This window comes from Salminus brasiliensis, chromosome 17 (genome assembly GCF_030463535.1).
Source record: "Salminus brasiliensis chromosome 17, fSalBra1.hap2, whole genome shotgun sequence".
NCBI lineage: Eukaryota > Metazoa > Chordata > Actinopteri > Characiformes > Bryconidae > Salminus > Salminus brasiliensis.
Genome location: NC_132894.1, coordinates 8,313,059 through 8,332,048, shown reverse-complemented (window position 1 = coordinate 8,332,048; position 18,990 = coordinate 8,313,059). Strand labels below are relative to the sequence as shown.

Sequence of the window (18,990 nt, the reverse complement as noted above, 5' to 3'; positions counted from 1 at the left end):
AATTGCAGTCTGTAGCTTTACTGATATATATTAATAAGTGCTATTTGCAGCCCCGTTCTCAGTGCTGACCAACAAACACTGTATCTTAGGAAGTTCAGGGCTATTAACTGGCACTCCGCGCTCCAGCCTTTCATTGAAAGGCCCCCAGACCTTTTCCGGAAGTCTCTATGCACCTGTGTGCGAAGGCACACAATAGGTAAATATTAGAGGAGGAGGGGGAGGGGGGGTGGTGGAGATAAAGAGGAAGAAGGGAACAGAGCCAAGTGTCATCCTTCCTCCTTTCCTCTCTCTCTCTCTCTCTCTCTCTCTCCCTCTCCCTCTCATCCTCCTTTGCCATTTTTCTCTCTGTGTCTGTCTCTCTCTCTCTCTCTCTCTCTCAAATGGCCTTCCTCCTCTTGTTCCTCTGGCTCCTTTCTTTAGGCTGGGAGGAGTAATTGGGGTGTGTGTGCGCATATGTGTGTGCACACCCTGCTAGGCCGAAGCTGTGTGAGCCCAGGCATCTGGATGGCAGATTGAATTGCAGGGTTGCAGAGAGAAGCTCGTTATGGACTCTAACAATGCATCATCCCTCTCCTGAGCCTCAGCCGAGGGGCTCCACCCCCAACAAGGCCCCGTGTCCGACACCTCCCCCAAATCACTGCTCCCCAAAACCCCCCATTCTAAAGAACGCCTCAAAACTCTTCTTAAGACGAGCCTCAGATTTTTCCTATCTGTATTCTGTATGTGCACGTCTGTTAAAGCTAAGTGTTTTTGTTTTTTTAGCAGAGAGGTCAGCGGTCATTTGAGATTATTGTTATTAATGACAATTAATCTAATGTCTTATATTTTCAGTATTGCTTAGAAATCATCTCACACTTCCTTAAACCACGTTGAGGCGTTAATATTCTCAAATAAGCTTGTTTATAGGGATTCACCGTCTATTTTTTAATGTACGTGTCTTTCAATGCCGATACATAATCATATTTAGAAAGTGTTAAACTAAATCTACCTGGTTCAGCATTCCTGAGCGAGATAGCCTTTATTGAAAAGTATCAGTAGTTTAAGTATCAGGAGTATCATAACTACAACACAGGAAGTTTGAAATATTGCTCTGTGGTTTGTTGAGCTGTATATTCAGTATATGTCTATATTTTAGATATATCTATAATTGATGTCTGTCTCACTGTATAAAGCTGGCTAGAGGGAGGTGGAGGCATAGAAAGATGGTTATATAAAGAAAAGGGGATGGAGCGAAAGGGATGGCCAGGGAGAGAGAAATGGACAGAGAAAAGCAGAGATGGAGTAGAGCAAAAGGATGGATGTAGAAGGGAGAGATGAAGGGAGAATGCTGAAAAGGGTGGCTAGGGAGGAAGAGATGGATAGACAAGACCGGAGGAGGGATGGAAATGGATGAGTGAGAGAGCTGGAGGAGAGGGATGGAGAAAGGTAGAGATAAATGGATGGAGATGAGGAGAAAGAGATGATTGAGATAGATGAAGGGAGAGATGGAGCAAGAGGATGAAAGTTGAAGTAGAGATTGAGGGGGAAAGATGAATTGGAGGACTTGGGAGAGAGAGAGATGGAGAGTGAGAAATTGAGGCATAGAGAGAGACCGGGAGATGGCTAGAGATGGAAGGAAGGAGGAAGAGAAAGGGATAGGAAATGGTTAAGATGGGTGGAGAGAGAGAGAGAAATGATGAATGTGTGAGAGGTGTAGTGAGAGTATGGATGTGCATGGATAGAGAGTGGGTGTGGAAGTAGAGATGGATGGATGGAGGTCGGCTATTGATTCCCTACTGGCTAGGAGAAGGAGAGCGCGCGAGAGAGGTGTGTTCTAACACCATTGGCATTGTTATCTAGAATAATGACTAGGTATGTTGGGGCTAAATGCTAGCACCCATGTTCTCTTTAGGCTTGAATCCATCCGTGTTTGTAGATGGGTGTCCTACAGTATTAGGAACACTGAATACGGCTGATCACTTTTGGGGCTGGCTTCCCAAACAGGGATTAGGCCTCATCATGGACTACACAGCATTGTTAATGGGGAGTCTGCTTTTGTAAGTGTAGGTGTTTGTTTGTGGCCTAATGTGTTGGGCCACAAACCCTGTATGAGTGATTGACAGTAGCGTAGAATGAGTTCTGCTGTAGTTTTGCCAACATTTGAAGCATGCATTGCCGAATTCTGTGACGTTCGTGACTATCGATCGTCCGCTTTGCGCTCAATCACGTCCTCTGGAGAGTTCCTCTCCTCTTCGGCTCATTAAAAGAAGAAACATCTCGTGCGAACAAAAACACCCCCCAGCAGTGTTCAGGAGGGCAAAAGGGCCTCTGTTAACAGAGACGCAGTGAGACAGACAGACGGACGGGCCTTACAGTAATGCAGAGGGGCTTTTGTCTGCCTGTCTGTCTGCATTACCCTGAGGCTGGGGTCCTAATTGCTGTCGCTGGCAGGGATCAGGCAGCCTGGTGGGAATGGATCCCTCATGGGGTCTCCTTTCTTGCCCCCCCCCCCCCAGCCCTTCTAATCCATGCTTAATTTTTAGGCAAATTTCTTAATTCAAGCAGAGGCTTTGGTTTCCCTACACCCCCCCCCCCCCACCCCCTGCCCCCCCATTCTTCTTGGATGCATGCATACACACTCTCACGTACATACATGCATGTGCGCGCACACACACACACACACACACACACACACACATCTGTCTCTAATGCTTTATCCTCTAACAATGGTGCCTGTGTCAGAACAGAACACCCCCCCTCCTCCTCCATCATTACTGCTCTTGGTGGGGAGCTTGTCTTTCGTCTATGTCCTTCAGTCTTGTGCACAGTGTATGTATGTGTATACACACAAATGCACACTGTGCTTTTGCAAATGAAGTCTCTGCTTAACGAAGCCGTTCCAGGCTGCCTTTGCCATTGTTTAATTGCACACAGGATGGCCTACTAAGGTTCCGGAGATAAGCTTAGAAAAGGGTTCACCAGGAGTGCCCCAGCCTTTCCTTGTTGGTGGACATTTGCCCAGGCCTTGTCCTGTTTTAGATGTTGGTTAAAATTAGCCAAACTTAGTACTTAGTTAGTCTACGGGTGTAGTTATATTTACTCCAGACCAAAGCCGAGTAGGGTTGCAATTCAACTGATTCCACAGCTCTACTGGCAGGGTGCCAATATGTGTATGCATATCTGCTCCAGATAATCCTATTCTATTGGCAGTACTTCTCTACAGGGACTAGATGAGCTGTGTATCAGCAATTGGTGCAACTTGGTTTGCTTAAGTAGCTGTCCACAGACATTTGGACATGTAGTGTATCTACAGAGGGATGGAGACTGTTTACCTTCAATCCACAAGCCACTTTTTTGGTGCCCGTCTTGGTTCTAAAGGCTGTTTCTAACCAACTGCACATTCAGAAATCCCAGCAGGGTTTGTTTTAGGGGTTCGTAAATTGGCCAGCTAGTTAAATCAGGTGTGTTGATGGAAGGAAAGGGAAGGAAAGGGGAACTCCAGGAATTTGTCATGTTTGGCAAGCTCTCTCTGACACCAGACTGACTTCAGTTGTATTTTTCCCACAGGCACCTCTCCAACCACCCCCTGGGTCCTCAGCCTCGGCTGCAGCAGCGGCAGCGGCGGCAGCAGCAGCTGCAGCTTCTGGGAGTGCCCAAGCTCTGAAGCTCACCTACCCTGAGACGCTAGACCGCATCAAAGAGGAGTTCCAGTTCCTGCAGACTCAGTACCACAGGTATGACGCAGTTCCCTCTCCTTCCTTCACATGACGCACTGATGATGAAGCTGCACCAATTAGTCATCAAGCCAATTATGGGGGAAAGGCTGCTTGTTGCATTGTTACACTACAGGAAGCTTTGGGGGCGGTTGGTCTGGTGTTTCGTGAAGGTGTTGCGCCAGTGGAACCTTTGAATGATTGCCAGGCAAACCCCGGCAACAATAAGTCAATAAGCTATGTGTTCAGTCAATAATAGGTAGAAGATTGATCATTTATAGAAACGGTGTGTAGTGTCAGCCCTGTAAACTTGTGTAGATCGGTTTGTTAAATTTAATAGAAACATGAAGTTTGGCTTGGTTAGATGATCATCTTTGCTTTGAAGACTCGCAGATTTTTATTTGGTTCTTCTTGTCCATCTCTATCTTGTCTTTCTACTTGTCCTTCTCCTTTATTGGCCCCATTCTGCTTCTTTTGCTTTTGCTGCTGCTTCTGCTGCTGCTTCTGGTTCTGCTGCTGCTTCTCATTCTTGTCCCTGATCTTACCTTTTCCTTCTCCTTCATTAATCCTAAATGAAAAAAAACACTTCTGCAAATACTGGCAAGGCTGCGAAAGCCTCAGTGAGCATGTACATGTATTCTAGTGTTTAGAAGAGACAGCTGCTTGGAGCTTCTGGTTTGGTTTAGGGCTGGAGTATTGGTGTCTGTACTAAGAAATAATGAAGCTGGTTAGATTCTGTAAGAAATCTAGCCTGAAATGCTCCTGAAATGCACTGGTTTTAATGGTTGTTTTGGATAGTTTGAGGTGGATGGCCTACTTGTAGATGCTCCTCTTAAGTCATGTGCTTTAATTAAACACAGCTCATTTGAAAGCTTGCTCGTTTTAAAGGATGAGCGTAGGTATCAGAATTGGCGAGGGCTCACTTTCAGTACTGGAAATGAAATGGTGGTATTGTTCCCTCTGTAGTTTCAGACGGTCGTCTGTGGTCAAAAAAATCTGTGAGGGTTGTGATGGGACTCCATGCCCCTCTCTCTCTCTCTCATCCCCCCCCAAACACACACACACACACACACCTTTGATTCTGCGGGGTTGTGGTGGGTGTTTGATGTGCGCTCTGAAGCTGAGGAATGTGGCCAGAGCAGACATGACTGGCTGGGATATGTGGGACTGTGCTGGCGGCCCGCTCTCCCTCCGACCCCCTCCCCCCCACCATTCCACCAAGCTCTCACTGCCTCCTCTCTCTTTTGGCACACCTTCACACGCTCGCCGCTTTGAGTCCTCCAGCCAGAGTGGGCAAACCCACCCTCTCCCCAGACTCCCATTGTTGGGCCTCATTTTGCTGCTGCATCGAGCGCCTGGCCAAATAAAATCAAAGGCTCTCTGTCCAAATAGCCGTCCAGCCATGCTAATGGTTGCTGATTTTGCGCATATCTTCCAGTGCCGCTTGTGTCAGCCCTGTGTCTGCTCCATGCCATCAACCAGACACGGCATGCGCGCACACACACACTCAGTCTTAAAAGTATTTGATGGCTCACTCAGCCAGAGAAAGAACTCCTTCAATCAAACATTTCAAAGGAATGTTCTCTCACAGTTTAGCGCTTGTGCAGACATTTCAGTCTGGCCATCATTGCCCTGTAATTCCAGTATAACGTTTAAGGGCTGTCTTTTGACCTTGGTCTGAAGCCAGAGCAGGCAAACCCAATTTGCTGTAAATTCAGATAGTTGAAAAAAGGTTATATGCAGCCAGTTGAAACAGCCAGGGATGTCTCCATTTACGTTCTTTTTACCCCTGATTTGAGTCTCTTGATGCTGACTGTTGACAGATTTTGATCTTTTAGGTAAGACATTACTACTCACCAGTAAAATCACTATTATTACTGGCCAGTTTCTATAATCAGACTGATTTTTTTTTTTTACTGATTTACTTGGTTTGGAGAGACTCCTTATGCCTATAAGGACTATTCAGCTCCCGGTTCCTTTCCAGCTCTGCAGTCAGATTGCTTAGTGTGTGTACATTAGCGTTAGCCTCCTCCTTGGTTCAGTGCTGGTTTAGAACCAAAGAAAGGAGTGTGGTTCTCTCTCTGGTAGCACAGAACCTTTCCACCATAGTTCAGTTTCTATCCAGGCGTAATTCAAGAGTAAAGACCGAATGGGAGAAACATTAGCTCTTCCCAAATGGGTTTAATGGAATACAGTATCGTTGTCGTTGCACAACTGCAACCAAACTGGGTGGTTTTGGCAGCGTGGAGAAAAACAGCAGAAAATAGACCAACACTTTCTGGAAGAGTGGAGAGTGTAAATCCTCCTCTTCTGCTTTAGTTTTCTATTCCCCAAACTTTCTGTCCCACCTTAAATAATGCAGCAGTTACAGTCTGCTGTTGCGTTGTACACACTGTAACGGCAGCACTGTTTAAGGTGGAATGGAGAGTTTGAATTAGAAGCCAACGAAGCTAACTAGGAATGTCTCAACACTTACCAGTTCAAATAAAGCTCTGTTTTGTGTTGCTCTCCAAAGTAATGTATCACATGAACGGTTTAGGGTAGAAGTTTGAGGATCACGTCTAGTAATTGCACCTAGAGGATGCCACGTGGCACTCTGTCGAGATGCTGCAGCGAACCTAAGGCTCGGAAGTGGGTAAGAACCTGAAAAGTCGATACCTGATCCATTTAAAAAATAATAAATAAATAAATAAATGCCTGGTTCGTCCCCGATCATGAGTCACTGGATCGGATCCCTAAAACCAGCACTTGCTGATATTCAGTGATGGTGTATTGTGATCTACGACACAGTATAATTATCACAGCATTTCAGTGCAGCAGGTTCCAGGTTCACCAGAGAAAAAAAAACACCACAAGCTTCCACCACTGTTGCTTTTTATCTACACACGGTCATATCAGAATATTATGACCACCCCTGGTTTGATTTGAACTAAATTAATGCTGAGTATCAGCCGATTCCAGTCTGATCTGATCTTTTGTTTGTAGGTAATACTGCTTTTGTAGGTTACAGTTTGTAGGTAATATCGCCACATAGTTTAGATAAGATGAGCTGCTGATTAATACTGAAGTATTCATTTTTGTTTAGTAGAGACTTTTTTAAAAAGTTGTATAGGGTGTTTAAGAGCTTATCCAGTCTGACTCTCCTCCCTGACCATCCAGCTCTCAGCTGCCTTAAAACACTGCAGTCAGATCACGTAGTGTGTGTAAAGGTACATGCTCAGATACTGATATCTGTTGTTGTTTGTGAATAAGAACAGTATGTTTACCTAAACAAAGATGTATAAACACCAGGATTTTATACTGATGATATCATTGTTAGTGGAAGTCTAGGGGGCGATATTCTGTGTTGTCTTCTGTTGTTGATTCACTAAAGGAGCAGGAATCACTTGTTGCACAGATGGAGCTTTGTATGATGGCAGCAAAACAGAGCGGAACCATACCAGCCGTAGTGGTTCGATTAGTTGATTTTAATTGTATAATTAATCCATTAAAGAAATAATGGTCAGCCCTGATTATCAGACAGCTCTCATTCTCCACTCTCCTTTAGGTCAGACTACCAGATTACTGTTGGCCTGCTTTTGGCTTTTCATTTTCTCCCAGCTCCAGTGCCTGCATGCGCCGTCTCGGCCATACTCAAGCCCCCCTGGGGTGTTAATCCTGTCCTAGGTGAAATACGCCACATGCACACGCGCACACACACACATACACACACACACACACACGCACACACAAACTGGCACAGGCAGATCTCTTCTATACATAGCATGGCTTAGATTTTAATTTTAGCCCTGATTGAGGCCCAAGTCTGATTGTTGGATTAAAGGACTGGAAAGAGACGGAGGTAAAATGATTGTGTGTGTGTGTGTTAATGGGTTGTGCTGGCTAGTGATGTGGGAGATTAATGGCACTAGAACGGTTACTAATAAATACTCACCTCACTGAGTACTTCGTTAAGAACATGCGTGGCATAATTGTTGGTTGCTGCTGATCATCTGGGATTTAGAGCTCAGAATGGTGTAATGAAGAAAATGCATTCAGTGAGCTGCAGTTCTGCATACAGAAGCACCTTGTTGAGGAGGGAGGTCAACCGTGAATGGTCAGACTGTTTGGAGTTGAAAGAAAGGCTACTTTAACTTCGATAACCACTCTGTACAGTTGTGGTGAGCAGAAAAGCTTCCCAGAATGCACAACACTTCCAGCCTTGAGGCAGATGGGCTACAGCAGCAGAAGACCACATACATTCCCACTTCTGTCAAACTGAGAAAGCAGAGGCTGGAGTGGGCACAGGCTTGTCAAAACCATACTATTTAAGACTGGAAAAAATGTAGCCTGGTCTGAGGAGTCTCCATTTTTTTGCTCGGGCACACAGATAGTACGGTCAAAATTTTGCACCAACAGCTTGATGCAAATCGGACTGTGTCCATGGATTCGAACAGTCCAGGCCGGTGGAGGTGGTGTGGGGTATGTTTTCTTGGCACCATTTAGGGCTGTTAATACCATTCTATCACTGCTTAAAGGCCACAGCCTATTTGAGTGTTGCTGACCATGTGCATCCCTTCATGACTACAGTTTACCCTTATCTCCTAACGACTACCTCCAGTATGATGCACCATGTCTCAAAGCAAAATTGATCTCAAACTGGTCTCAGGACAGCTTGACAACAAGTTCTTCAGCGGCATTCCCAGTCACCAGGTCTGAATCCAATAGTACACCTTTGGAATGTGGTAGATCGGGAGAGCCACAAGGAAAAATCTTCAGGAATTGCGTGACTCAGATATGTCAACATGGACAACATGGCTTGAAGCTGTTTTGATGGCAGAAGGAGGGCCTACCTAGTATTACAGTAGTCTTCCTAAAAAAAAAAGTACTTGTGTGTAAACAAACAAACAAAAAGTATTTGGACACCTGCTCATTCATTGTTTCTTCTGAAAACAAAGAATATTAAAGAGTTTATACTGCATTTGTTGGAATATCTGTCTCCACTGTCCAGGGAAGGCTTGCTACTAGGCTCTATACACCTCTAGCCCATGTCTGGCCTATTGGTGCCAAAAGGTTCATGTTTATCTGTTCCAGTGAGTCCTCTACTATTGGCAATAGGTTTCTACAGGGACTAGATGTGTGTTTGCATTTGCACATCTGTGTCAGCAACTTTAAAATAGCTGAATGCATTCTTTAGAAGGGGTGTCCACAAACATCTGCACATCTAAAACTTTGATATAAAATCTCGATTCTTGCTGTTTTTGCTTTTTGACATGATGGGAGCCTGTTAGACTGTTGTGAGAATTGAATGATGAATGGGATACAGAGAACCAGAGGTTCGGTTTCTCACTGTAGAAGAGAGCAGTAGGGGAATGTGGTGCATGCTTGCATCATCATGGTCATCTTGCAAAGTGCTGATTCACTGCAAAGTGCTGATCATGGCTGATTGATGGCGAATGTAAAGGGTAATAATGGATGGGTTTTATTTAATGGAGTTTAATGGAGCAGTCGTGACGGCCACCTGGTTCCCTCCATGTGCTGAACAGGAGAAACATGAGCCAGAACTCTAAAATGCAGAACAAGGCCAAGTGGTGTCGCATGCCTCTTTCTGCACATGTTTTTTGCATGTGTGTATGTGTGCATGCTCCTTTTTGTGTGTGTGTGTGTGTGTGTGTGTGTGTGTGTGTGTGTGTGTGTGTGTGTGTGTGTGTGTGTGTGTGTGTGTGTGTGTGTGTGTGTGTGTGTGAGGCCTTCTAATCAGCAGGCAGAGAGAGACTACAGACAGGAGGCTCTCATTACTGTAATGATCCTCATTCGGCCCATCCCTGCACACACACTTGGCTTAGGAAAGACTGTGTGTATGTGAGGGAGAGAACGTGCACAGGCATACACACTCTTTGCCGAACCCCCTGGAGGCTGCAGCTTCCATAGGCTTTGGCAGAGTGTCTGAATGTGTAGAAGTGCGCAATGTGACGTCTTTATAGTAAAATGTGGGGCTTGTGGAGTTCTTGTGGTTGAGGTTTGCGCAGCATATGGGGTGTGTGTGTGTCTGTGTGGCCCAGGCACTCCCCTGGGAGAGTGAGAGTGAGCGTGTGTGTTTTTAAAAACATGTGTAAGTGGTGGTTATGTGGAAATGCTTTTTTAAATTTTTTGTATGTCTTTGTGTGCGTGTGTGTGTACAAGGAGTTTCTAGTATTGATTCGTTTGTGAATGATTCACTCTTCTTGAATGAATCTCTGAGTCACACTGGACCGATTCAGTACCTTTTTGCTCAGCTGGAGACAATGTGGAGTCGTGTACAGTGATGATAACACAGCTGTAATCTGTTCATGCTCAGTGAATCAATACAATTGGGGATGGGCGATGATATCGGTTTCATATCGGTTAACCACAATAAATTAATCAGCATCAGACAGAAGATATGATTGAGTATTACTGACTTGTGCTGACGTGTTCATTGAGCTCCAGAAAGAGTTTGTGTAGGCTGTTTGTTGTGTGTACAGGGCACCCATGGGGAAACCTGGGTCTAGTGCGATTTCATCGAGGAACTATGTTTGGTTGCATAAAGAAAAGTATGATGAACCTTTAAACTGGTAAAGAATCTTCTTAAGATGTCCCTGACCCACACATACCAACCAAAAGGGTTCTTCTATTGCATCGCTTACAGAGGCCTCTAGAACCTAAGATGCGTCCTTAACACTTCTGCACGAAATAGACAAAAGTATTGGGACATCTCAAGTGATGTACATTTGTGAATTGTAGGGACATTGGGGGTGGGGGGGTGTAAGTGTGTAAGAAGTTTCTAGTAATGATGCTGCTGTGGTTTGTGTGGTTTGTGTAAACGAAGCGATTCAGAAGGAGTCATTTTCAGTGAAGGATTTGATTCGGGACATGTCTTTGACCGCTGTGTGTTTTAGAGGGTAATGGACTTTCAGTTGTGGGAGCTCATTTTATCTGGGAGTGTGAGTGTTTGTGAGTGTGAGAGAGAAGTGACTGTGGTGAGAGAGGTTCTAATGTGTAATGAATGTGTCAGCGCTGTAAGTGTGGGTTTAAACACAAGGTTAGAGTGAAGAGTGTGTGTGTGTGTTGGGGGGGGGGTGTCTGTTCCTTTTTTTTTCTCTCTCTGATATGTTCAGATGTTTTAATTGAGATGTTATTGATCAGCTCTTCCTTTTGGGGTGTGTGTGTGTGTGTGTGGGGGGGGGGGGTTTACAATGCTGACAGAGCTGTCATGGTGCTGGCAGGTTGTGGATTTGTTCCACCGATCACATCTTATCTGCTGTCATTGGAAGGGGAGATTGGAGGAGTCTCTCTCGCTCTCTCGTTTCTTTCCTTCTGTCTCGCTCTCCCTCTCTTCTTACTGTCTCGCTCTTCCTATTCTGTCTGTCTTTCTTTCTTAATAGAATGATACAAAAATACTGCTAATAACAATGATACAGAATAAATCTTAAAGAATTAGACACATTTACATACAGTACATAGGGAATATGACTATGGTGTATGACACGTCTCTCTTTCTCTCACTTTCCTTTTATGAGGATGAAGAACACACACGTGCCGTAACGTTTAAACATGCTTCATTATTATTTTATGTTTATGTTAAATGAAAGAGTGAGCCCACCCTCTGTATCATTAAAAATGTACATCAAAGTCCATAAGGTCGCAGACCACCACTAACAGTAAGGAAGAATCCTGTAACACTGTTTCATCAGCATAAAGTGATCATCGTTGGAGAAATCGCTGGTCTTTACAGAACGCTGTAAGTGGTGATGTTTGTAGATGTATTTACCCCGACGGGCCAAACATCCCATACGACTGTAGATCAGCCTCATAGCTTCAGTGCAGAACTTCGCACCCTGGACCCTGAGCTCTGCTAGCTGACCACATTTGGAATAAGGGGCATGACGGACACCAAGCTTACGTTTATACAGACCACTGTATGTTCTTCATAATAGTTGATGATGATGAGGATGATGATGATGATTATGACTAATCAGCCTCATGAATTCGGGATCTAGGCTGTAATTTGGTCTTGTTGTGCACTGGATTTTCTGAAGGCTGCAGCACTGTGGGATGTGCCCTTACTACAGTTTGTGTGCAGAGTGAGTGCGAGAGAGGAGAGGAGACGAAAGAGGGAGGGAGAAAAGAAATAAATAAGGAAAGTGTGTGTGTGTGTGTGTGTGTGAGGGCGTGCGTCAATAGATTTGTCAGTTCGCGGAAACCCTGCGATGCAGGCGGCTTCTACAGCGAGGCAATTCCACAGTAATAAAATCTATCAGGGGAATGAATTTAATCCCCCCCTCCCTTTTCATCCCCCTCCCCCCACCTTCCACACCCCTCCCCCCCCTCTCCAACAGTGGTGATAAATGAGTCAATTATCGGCGTCCGCGCAGCCCTGCAGAAGGGGAGCGGATGTGCCGTTATTACCTGTTGCAGTGGCGTAATGTCGCAGTATTAATCATATTCTAATTTTCCCAGGCCCTCGCGCTCGGCACGCATAAATCTGGCACTCGCAAACAAGTCAGCAACGTCGGGAGAGCTGCTGAAATACAGCAAGGTGTGTGTGTGTGTGTGTGTGTGTGTGTGTGTGTGTGTGTGTGTGTGTGTGTGTGTGTGTGTGTGTGTGTGTGTGTGTGTGTGTGTGTGTGTGTGTGTGGTTTGTGCTGTAGAGGACATCGATGAGATGTCACCCAGTGAAGGATTTGCAGTCTGGTGGGTTTTCGGGGTCACACGGCTCGTCTCGAACATTGACAGAGTGACTTCTCTGGAGTCTTATTTTATTTCTTTATTTTTTTCCTTTTCCGGTTTTAGGATTATTATGGCTGCAGGGCTCTCTGGTCAAGGGCAGCTCTTACGCTGAACCGAACACCAAGCAAATCCAGACTTCCCACTCTGAGCGACTTCAGCAGACCTTTTAATTGAAACTAATTTAAATGGTCACTAAAAGGCTCCATCTCTCTTTCACTCTCTCACGCATTCTCTCTCTCTCTCTCTCGCTCACTCGCTCCGTCCCTAATTAACGCGAACAGCATGAAGGAAGTTGCTTTTGCCCAGCGTCTCCTGGAACGACTCCAGGACTAGGACGGAGTTTGAATGAGAATTTTGGTCTTATCTTAAAGTGATGGTTCCACTTAACATGAACACGATCGATCAGCGGAGACGTGCTGATTGTCTGAAGTCTTTAGCTCGAGTCTGGAGCTGCGTGAGGTTCTGGATACACTATATGTCCAAATGTTTATGGACATTCTTCCTAATGAATCGTTCAATTACTTTAGGTTGCACCCATTTGTTGACGCGCGTATTGGTCCACACACAGCTTGTCTAGTCCCTGTAGAGAAGTACAGCCAATAGAATAGGACTCTTTGGGGCAGATAAGCTTTATGAACTTGTTGGCCCCATGCCCAATACCAGGCGTGGGCTAGAGGGGTATAAAGCCCCCCAGCATTGAGCTGTGGAGCAGTAGAACAGTGTTCTCTGGAATTATGGCGTTTGGGAGTTGGGGTAATGAGATGGGGTGGTAATCTTCCAAATGAGGGCTTCACTATCATTAATGAACTCCAGAACGTCCTGACCTCACTAACGATCTTGTCGCTGAGTGCAATCAAATCTTTACAGCAATGCTCCAGAATCAAATAGAAAGCTACAGTTACACCAACAAAAGCAGGATAAACTTTCATTTCTCAAGAACAATGATAGAGCAGGTGTCCCAATACTTCAGATTTAGCTGAAATTTTCTTTTCTTTTTTTCAGCCTGAAGCTGGAGTGTGAGAAACTGGCCACAGAGAAGACAGAAATCCAGAGGCACTATGTGATGGTAAGGCATGTCTGCACACATACTCCTCAACCTTAGCAGTTGCACCCATTGTTGACACAGATGTTCAAATCTGTGTCTCTCACACACACACACAGAGCTTGTTTAGTCCTTTTAGTTGTCTAGAAGTATTGCCAATACTGGACAGTGGAGACTAGTCTGTAGTAACCTTGATTTCAGAAACAAAATAAGGAATGAACAGGTGTCCGAATACTTTTGTCCATTTAGTGTAGCTTTAAGAGAAGCTGTCTGATGAAGGTTTTCTCTCAGTTTAGTGTGAGGTGTATTCTCTCAGCGGAGCAGATCCGTTTCAGCCCCTGCAGTGAAATCAGGATTTCAATCGTTGTGCACTTTGCATCAGAGAGCATGAGAACGAGCCTGTACACACACACTCACACACACACTCACACACACACACACACACACACACACACACACACACACACAGAGAGAGAGCTCCAGTGTCACAGAGCCTTTTGGTCCTCCTGGTGAGGGCTGCACTGTGTGCTTTTTTGCTCCACACAAACAGCTCAGCCCATTCTCTCTTGCTTGCTTCCTCTCTCTCTCTCAGCGTCTCTGTCTCACTCGCCCTCTATCTGTCTTTTTTTTTTTTTTTTTTTGGCTCATAATTTTTGGAGTCTGAGAGTCGCCTAGCAACAGTGTGGGTTCTTGGCAAGGCTGCAGAATACAACAGGCAGCTGTCAGGATGCCTTCTTTTACTGCGAGTGCTCTCTTGCACTCACTCTCTCGCCTGCTCTCTCTCTTGCTCTCTTTTTTTTTTTCCTTCCCCTCCCCCTCCTCTCATTCTTTCTCTTAGTTCCTGCCAGGCCACTGTTTAGCTGCCAGCTGACCACACTGCTGGTGGTTCAGACTGCTTTGCCGTGTTCTGATTGGGTCCAGCTCATCACACTGACTGCTCCATCAGCGGTGAGAGCAGTGTGGACCGGCAGCTGCTTTAAACCCTTTAAATTCATTATGTTTGTTCTGACCTGTAAAGCCTCAGTAAAACTGAATATCATGCAAGTTTGGCCGAATTGGCAAACCCTAAGGTCAAACAGCAAATAGCTCGTTTTCTTCCCTAATAGCTGAGGGTTCTAATGATGTTCTCCTTTTGTTTTCCAGTACTACGAAATGTCCTATGGCCTCAATATCGAGATGCACAAACAGGTGAGTTTCCTTCACTGGGGATGCTCAGGGCATCATATCATTGTTATTCTTGATTTGATGTTTTAACCAGTATCTAATGGTCATTAACATCCTTCAAGATCTTCGCATCTAAGCATGGCTGGATAATTGCACAAAAATACACGATGTCCAAATGTTTGTGGACACTACTTCTCATGAATGCATTTAGCACTGATGTGCAAATGCTCACACACCCCCACACACAGCTTTTCTAATCCATGTAGAGAAGTACTACCTGTAGAATAGGACTTTTTGGTGCTGATATACATTAACCTGTTGGCATCATGCCTAATGTCAGGCATTGGCTAGAGGGGTTTAAATCCCTCCAGCATTAAGCTGTGGAAATGTGGTCTCTGAAATGTCTGCTTTCAGGATGACTTGGGGAGTTGGAGTTCAGGTAGGGTGGTGATCATCCAACATCATGACCTCACTCAACACTCTTGTTGCTGAATGCAATCAAATCGATTTTAAAAAGTAGGCTACTTGTGACAGGCAGTGTGATTTCCAAAAAAAAAAAAAACTGCCATGCCAGCCTTATACAGCAAAGTAAAAGGCGTCTCCTCTTGCTTTGCCACTACAGACATGTGGTGAAGCACAAATATCATCCTACACATGAGCTTGACCATACGTGCCCTAGCTGCTGACTGAACTCTGCAGTCATTATATAGAAATGTAACAATCATCATTCTGCACGATCATTCGACGGCGGGGCTTGGTGATGCATCATCGTGCTTCTGTGATGTTCCTTCGTTGTCTCTTGAGATGAAATTTGCTTTACTTTCAGGAATCAACCACATTTAAACGCTGTATAACTCCCTGTGAGAGACTAAGTTCCTGTGTAGAATTGAACTGGGGAGCTCGGGGTGTTGTTACTCACTATACTGGGCTGAGTGATGTTCTCTCAAGAGGGGGTATCCAGTTATCCAGCAAGAAGTCTGTTTTGCCATCTACTGGTTGAATGAGGAACTACGGAGTCTTGATACCTCACGCAAAGCTGCAGCAACTTGGAAAATATAGGTTAAATGATCTGACTAGCTGATCAGGATCGGCTAGAAATATCGGCTAATTGCCGATGACTTATTCGGACTGAAAATCGACCAATACCAACGCATAAACAATCTATCCTTCCTTTTCTGATTTAAAAGCCCCTTTAAAAGGGTGTACCTGGAATAAAACTCTTAAAATAACATTAAGTATTGTTATGTATTGCAATTATTAAGGCTGGGACAGTATGTTGTCCCAGTATATTGTCGTAACGGGCCTAATGCAAAGTCAGGTATTGGAATCAACCTAGAATTCCCATGTTGGTGAATTTCTTCTTTTTTAACACTTTAAATTAAAAGGAAGAAGAGACAGATTTTTGTTGTTGACATTACTGATGATTCATTTTCACTATTATTGTTGCACTTTCAGTTACACTGAATGTGTGCACATATCAGAAATGATCCCAGTGCATCCAACACTAAAGGCAACATTGGGCTTCTTTCATACGGTAATAGAAATACAGTAGCTAGTAGTAGACTCATAGTAAAACATGTCCAGCATAAGAAGCGCGCCCCTCCCCAACTGCCCCGGGGAGGTAGATTCATTCTGTGAACGTGTTGCTGAACTGTGCAGCTGTGGTGTATGACTGTGTTCACTTGCATATTCGTAGCGTCTGCAGTCTGGAGTGGTTTGGGGTCTTTTTCTTGATGTAAGGGGCTGGGTGTGTGGCTGGTCAGGTTAAAATCTGTTGCAGCTTCGCTGTCAAATTTGTCAACAAACAAGCTGATTGGATCTGCAAACAGTGTGTGTTTGCAAAACACACACATACTCAAGGAAGGGGTGTGTGTGTTGGGGGGGGGGGTGGTATTTGTTTTCATCTGCATTTTCTGACCTTCTTTGCTTTTTATTATTGCCCCGCCCCCCCTGCTGTGTCTCCTGCAGACGTTTGGGCCATGCTGAATTTCACTTTAAATCAGGTCACTGCTTTCGCGCTGTCTTACTTGCTCTTTCTCTCACGCCCCCTCTCTCTCGCTCTCCTGTAGATGTCATTTGGCTTTTTTTTTCTTTTTTTCTTCTTCTTTTTTTTCCTGCTCCCCCAGAGAGGGTGCTGAAGAATAGATGGAGGGATGGAGAGGAGGAGAGCAGAAAGGGGTGGGGGGTATCTCTGAAGGATGGGCTGATAGAAAGAAAGAGAAATGAAAGGATTCTTCATGGAAGAGGGCGACCACATGCTGAGTTCTGGGTGTGCGCACACTTCTTTTGGTGTGTGTGTTGTCTTTTGCTTCTTGGAAGACTGATAGCACTGGGTGGTAATGGATAGAACTGTATGTGGGTTATTAGCATCGTCTGGGCTGCTGTTTGGGTTGCTGATAAATGGCAACACACACACACACACACACACACACGCGCACACACTTATGTTGCGAATGAGTTCAGTAAGGCCCCTCAGGGGCTTGTGCTCTGTCTGGTGGTGTCCTGCCGCTCTGAGGGCAGTTCTGTTCTGACCTCCAGTGCTGAGCAGTTCTCAGGGAGTGGGTCGGCTCGGCTCGCTGTAGCTGGAAGAGGACAGCAGATGTCGGGCATGAATATTTCACCCACCTCCTCCGCCCCACCAACCGATTAGCATTAACCAGATGTGGAGAGTTGAAATATTTACTAGCTGTGTGTGTGTATCCCACACATTGAGGTAAGAAAGTAACAATGTCTTGTGTTGATTGATAATTTCTCTTACTTGCTGTCGCGCTTTCTCTCTCTCTCTCTCTCTCTCTCTCTCTCGCTCTCTCTCCCTGTCTCTCGCTCTCTCTTGCTCTTGCTTTCTGCAGACGGAGATTGCTAAGCGGTTGAACGTGATCTGTGCACAGCTCATCCCATTCCTCTCACAGGAGGTGAAACAAAGAGCACCACACACACACACACACACACACACACACACACACTGCAGTGAATAATGTGGTGGGTTTTTTATTTATTTATTGTAAGCCCACGCAGTCTGACTCTTTCTTTTTCTTACTCTCTCTCTCTCTCTTTCTCACACACACACACACACACACACACACACACACACACACACACACACACACACACACAGTTTTTCTGCTATATTTTCACATGCTGCATCTTGGCCAAGACAGTTATTCGAGTGCAGCTCAGAAAAGCAACGCTGCTTCTATGTAAAGTGAAAAGCCTCACCTCAAGTCATGCTCTGATAGGAAGATATATAATATGAAATTCGCTCCAGTGTTCAGAGCAAGGTCCGGACTGGTGTAACAGAGTTCCAGTTCTGCTTCTTTGTTTTTTGTTGTTTACGGTTTGTTTTCTGCCTCCTGTCCGCAGCATCAGCAGCAGGTGGTCCAGGCCATGGAGCGCGCCAAACAGGTGACTATGGGGGAGTTGAATGCATCGATAGGGGTACGTGGACTCCCCCCTCTGCCTCCCACAGTGTGTACTTCCATCTTCTCATCTCCTTATTTCATGTTTTTATTTATTTATTTATTTTGTTATTCTGTTTCAGTGGAGTTGGAGGTTTGCAGGGTCAAGTTAGGTTTGATTGAGACTGGAGGGCGGGAGCAGCTGAGTCACTGTTTATTGTGGTGAATAAATTGGGGGGAGATGAACAGTGAATTGAGTTGTCTGAATATTTTCTAAACAGATCACGATGTCTAATGACATTAAACTAGTATTAATAAAGTTAAGAAATAAACAAAAGAATCCAAAAATTGGTTTCTGCCCTTTCTCAGAATGAAAATGATTTATAATAATAATAAAAACATTTTTTTTTATTTGCACAGGTGCCTAAATCTTTTGCACAGGCCTGTGGATCATCTGAAAGGCACAATAACAAAAGCAACCTGTTCAGTAAAAGAAGTAAAGATAGATTGCAAAATAATCCTTTTCAATCAATGTAAAATAAAACCAAAAAAAAAAAAAACACATAAATGAGGGGGGAGAAGTGTGATATGGACCCTTTAAGTTGATTGACAGATCTCCTGCAATGTTATTAATCCTCCAGCGTGTCCCAGGCGAGCATTTTCCCCAGTTTCTGTGTACGTAAAAGATTTCAGCCATTGCATTTCAGGATGGCTTCTCTATCATGGAGTAAAGAAAACAATTTTTTTAGAAACTGGAATCAGTATTTTTGTTTTTTTAGGGTTATTTATTTTATTTTATGACTTTTTTTTATTTAAATACATTTGATTTCTCTGTTTTTTTTGTTACGTTAAGCTTATTGTTTCTTGTTTGACATATTTATTTTTAACATAGTGAGTGTGTGTATCCGTCTGTGTGTGTTTGGTAGCAGTGTTTGAACTGCACTGAGGCTATCCCTGTTCCCCTGGGCCT

General features: G+C 44.6%; 1 protein-coding gene across 4 annotated transcripts in view; it reads left to right on the top strand.

Moving 5' to 3' along the window:
• The window catches only part of tle2a (TLE family member 2, transcriptional corepressor a), a 37,023-nt gene that overhangs the window by 8,570 nt on the left and 9,463 nt on the right, over positions 1 to 18,990 (top strand). For 2 of the 4 annotated variants that reach the window (XM_072661217.1, XM_072661218.1), the window contains exons 2-6: positions 3,547 to 3,713; positions 13,422 to 13,485; positions 14,605 to 14,649; positions 17,475 to 17,537; positions 17,986 to 18,090. In XM_072661217.1, coding sequence (XP_072517318.1) covers positions 3,547 to 3,713; positions 13,422 to 13,485; positions 14,605 to 14,649; positions 17,475 to 17,537; positions 17,986 to 18,090 — 444 coding nt within the window. Of the gene's footprint in view, positions 1 to 3,546; positions 3,714 to 13,421; positions 13,486 to 14,604; positions 14,650 to 17,474; positions 17,538 to 17,985; positions 18,091 to 18,990 lie in introns of those variants that run through there. The other 2 variants (XM_072661219.1, XM_072661220.1) reach the window with 2 other exon arrangements.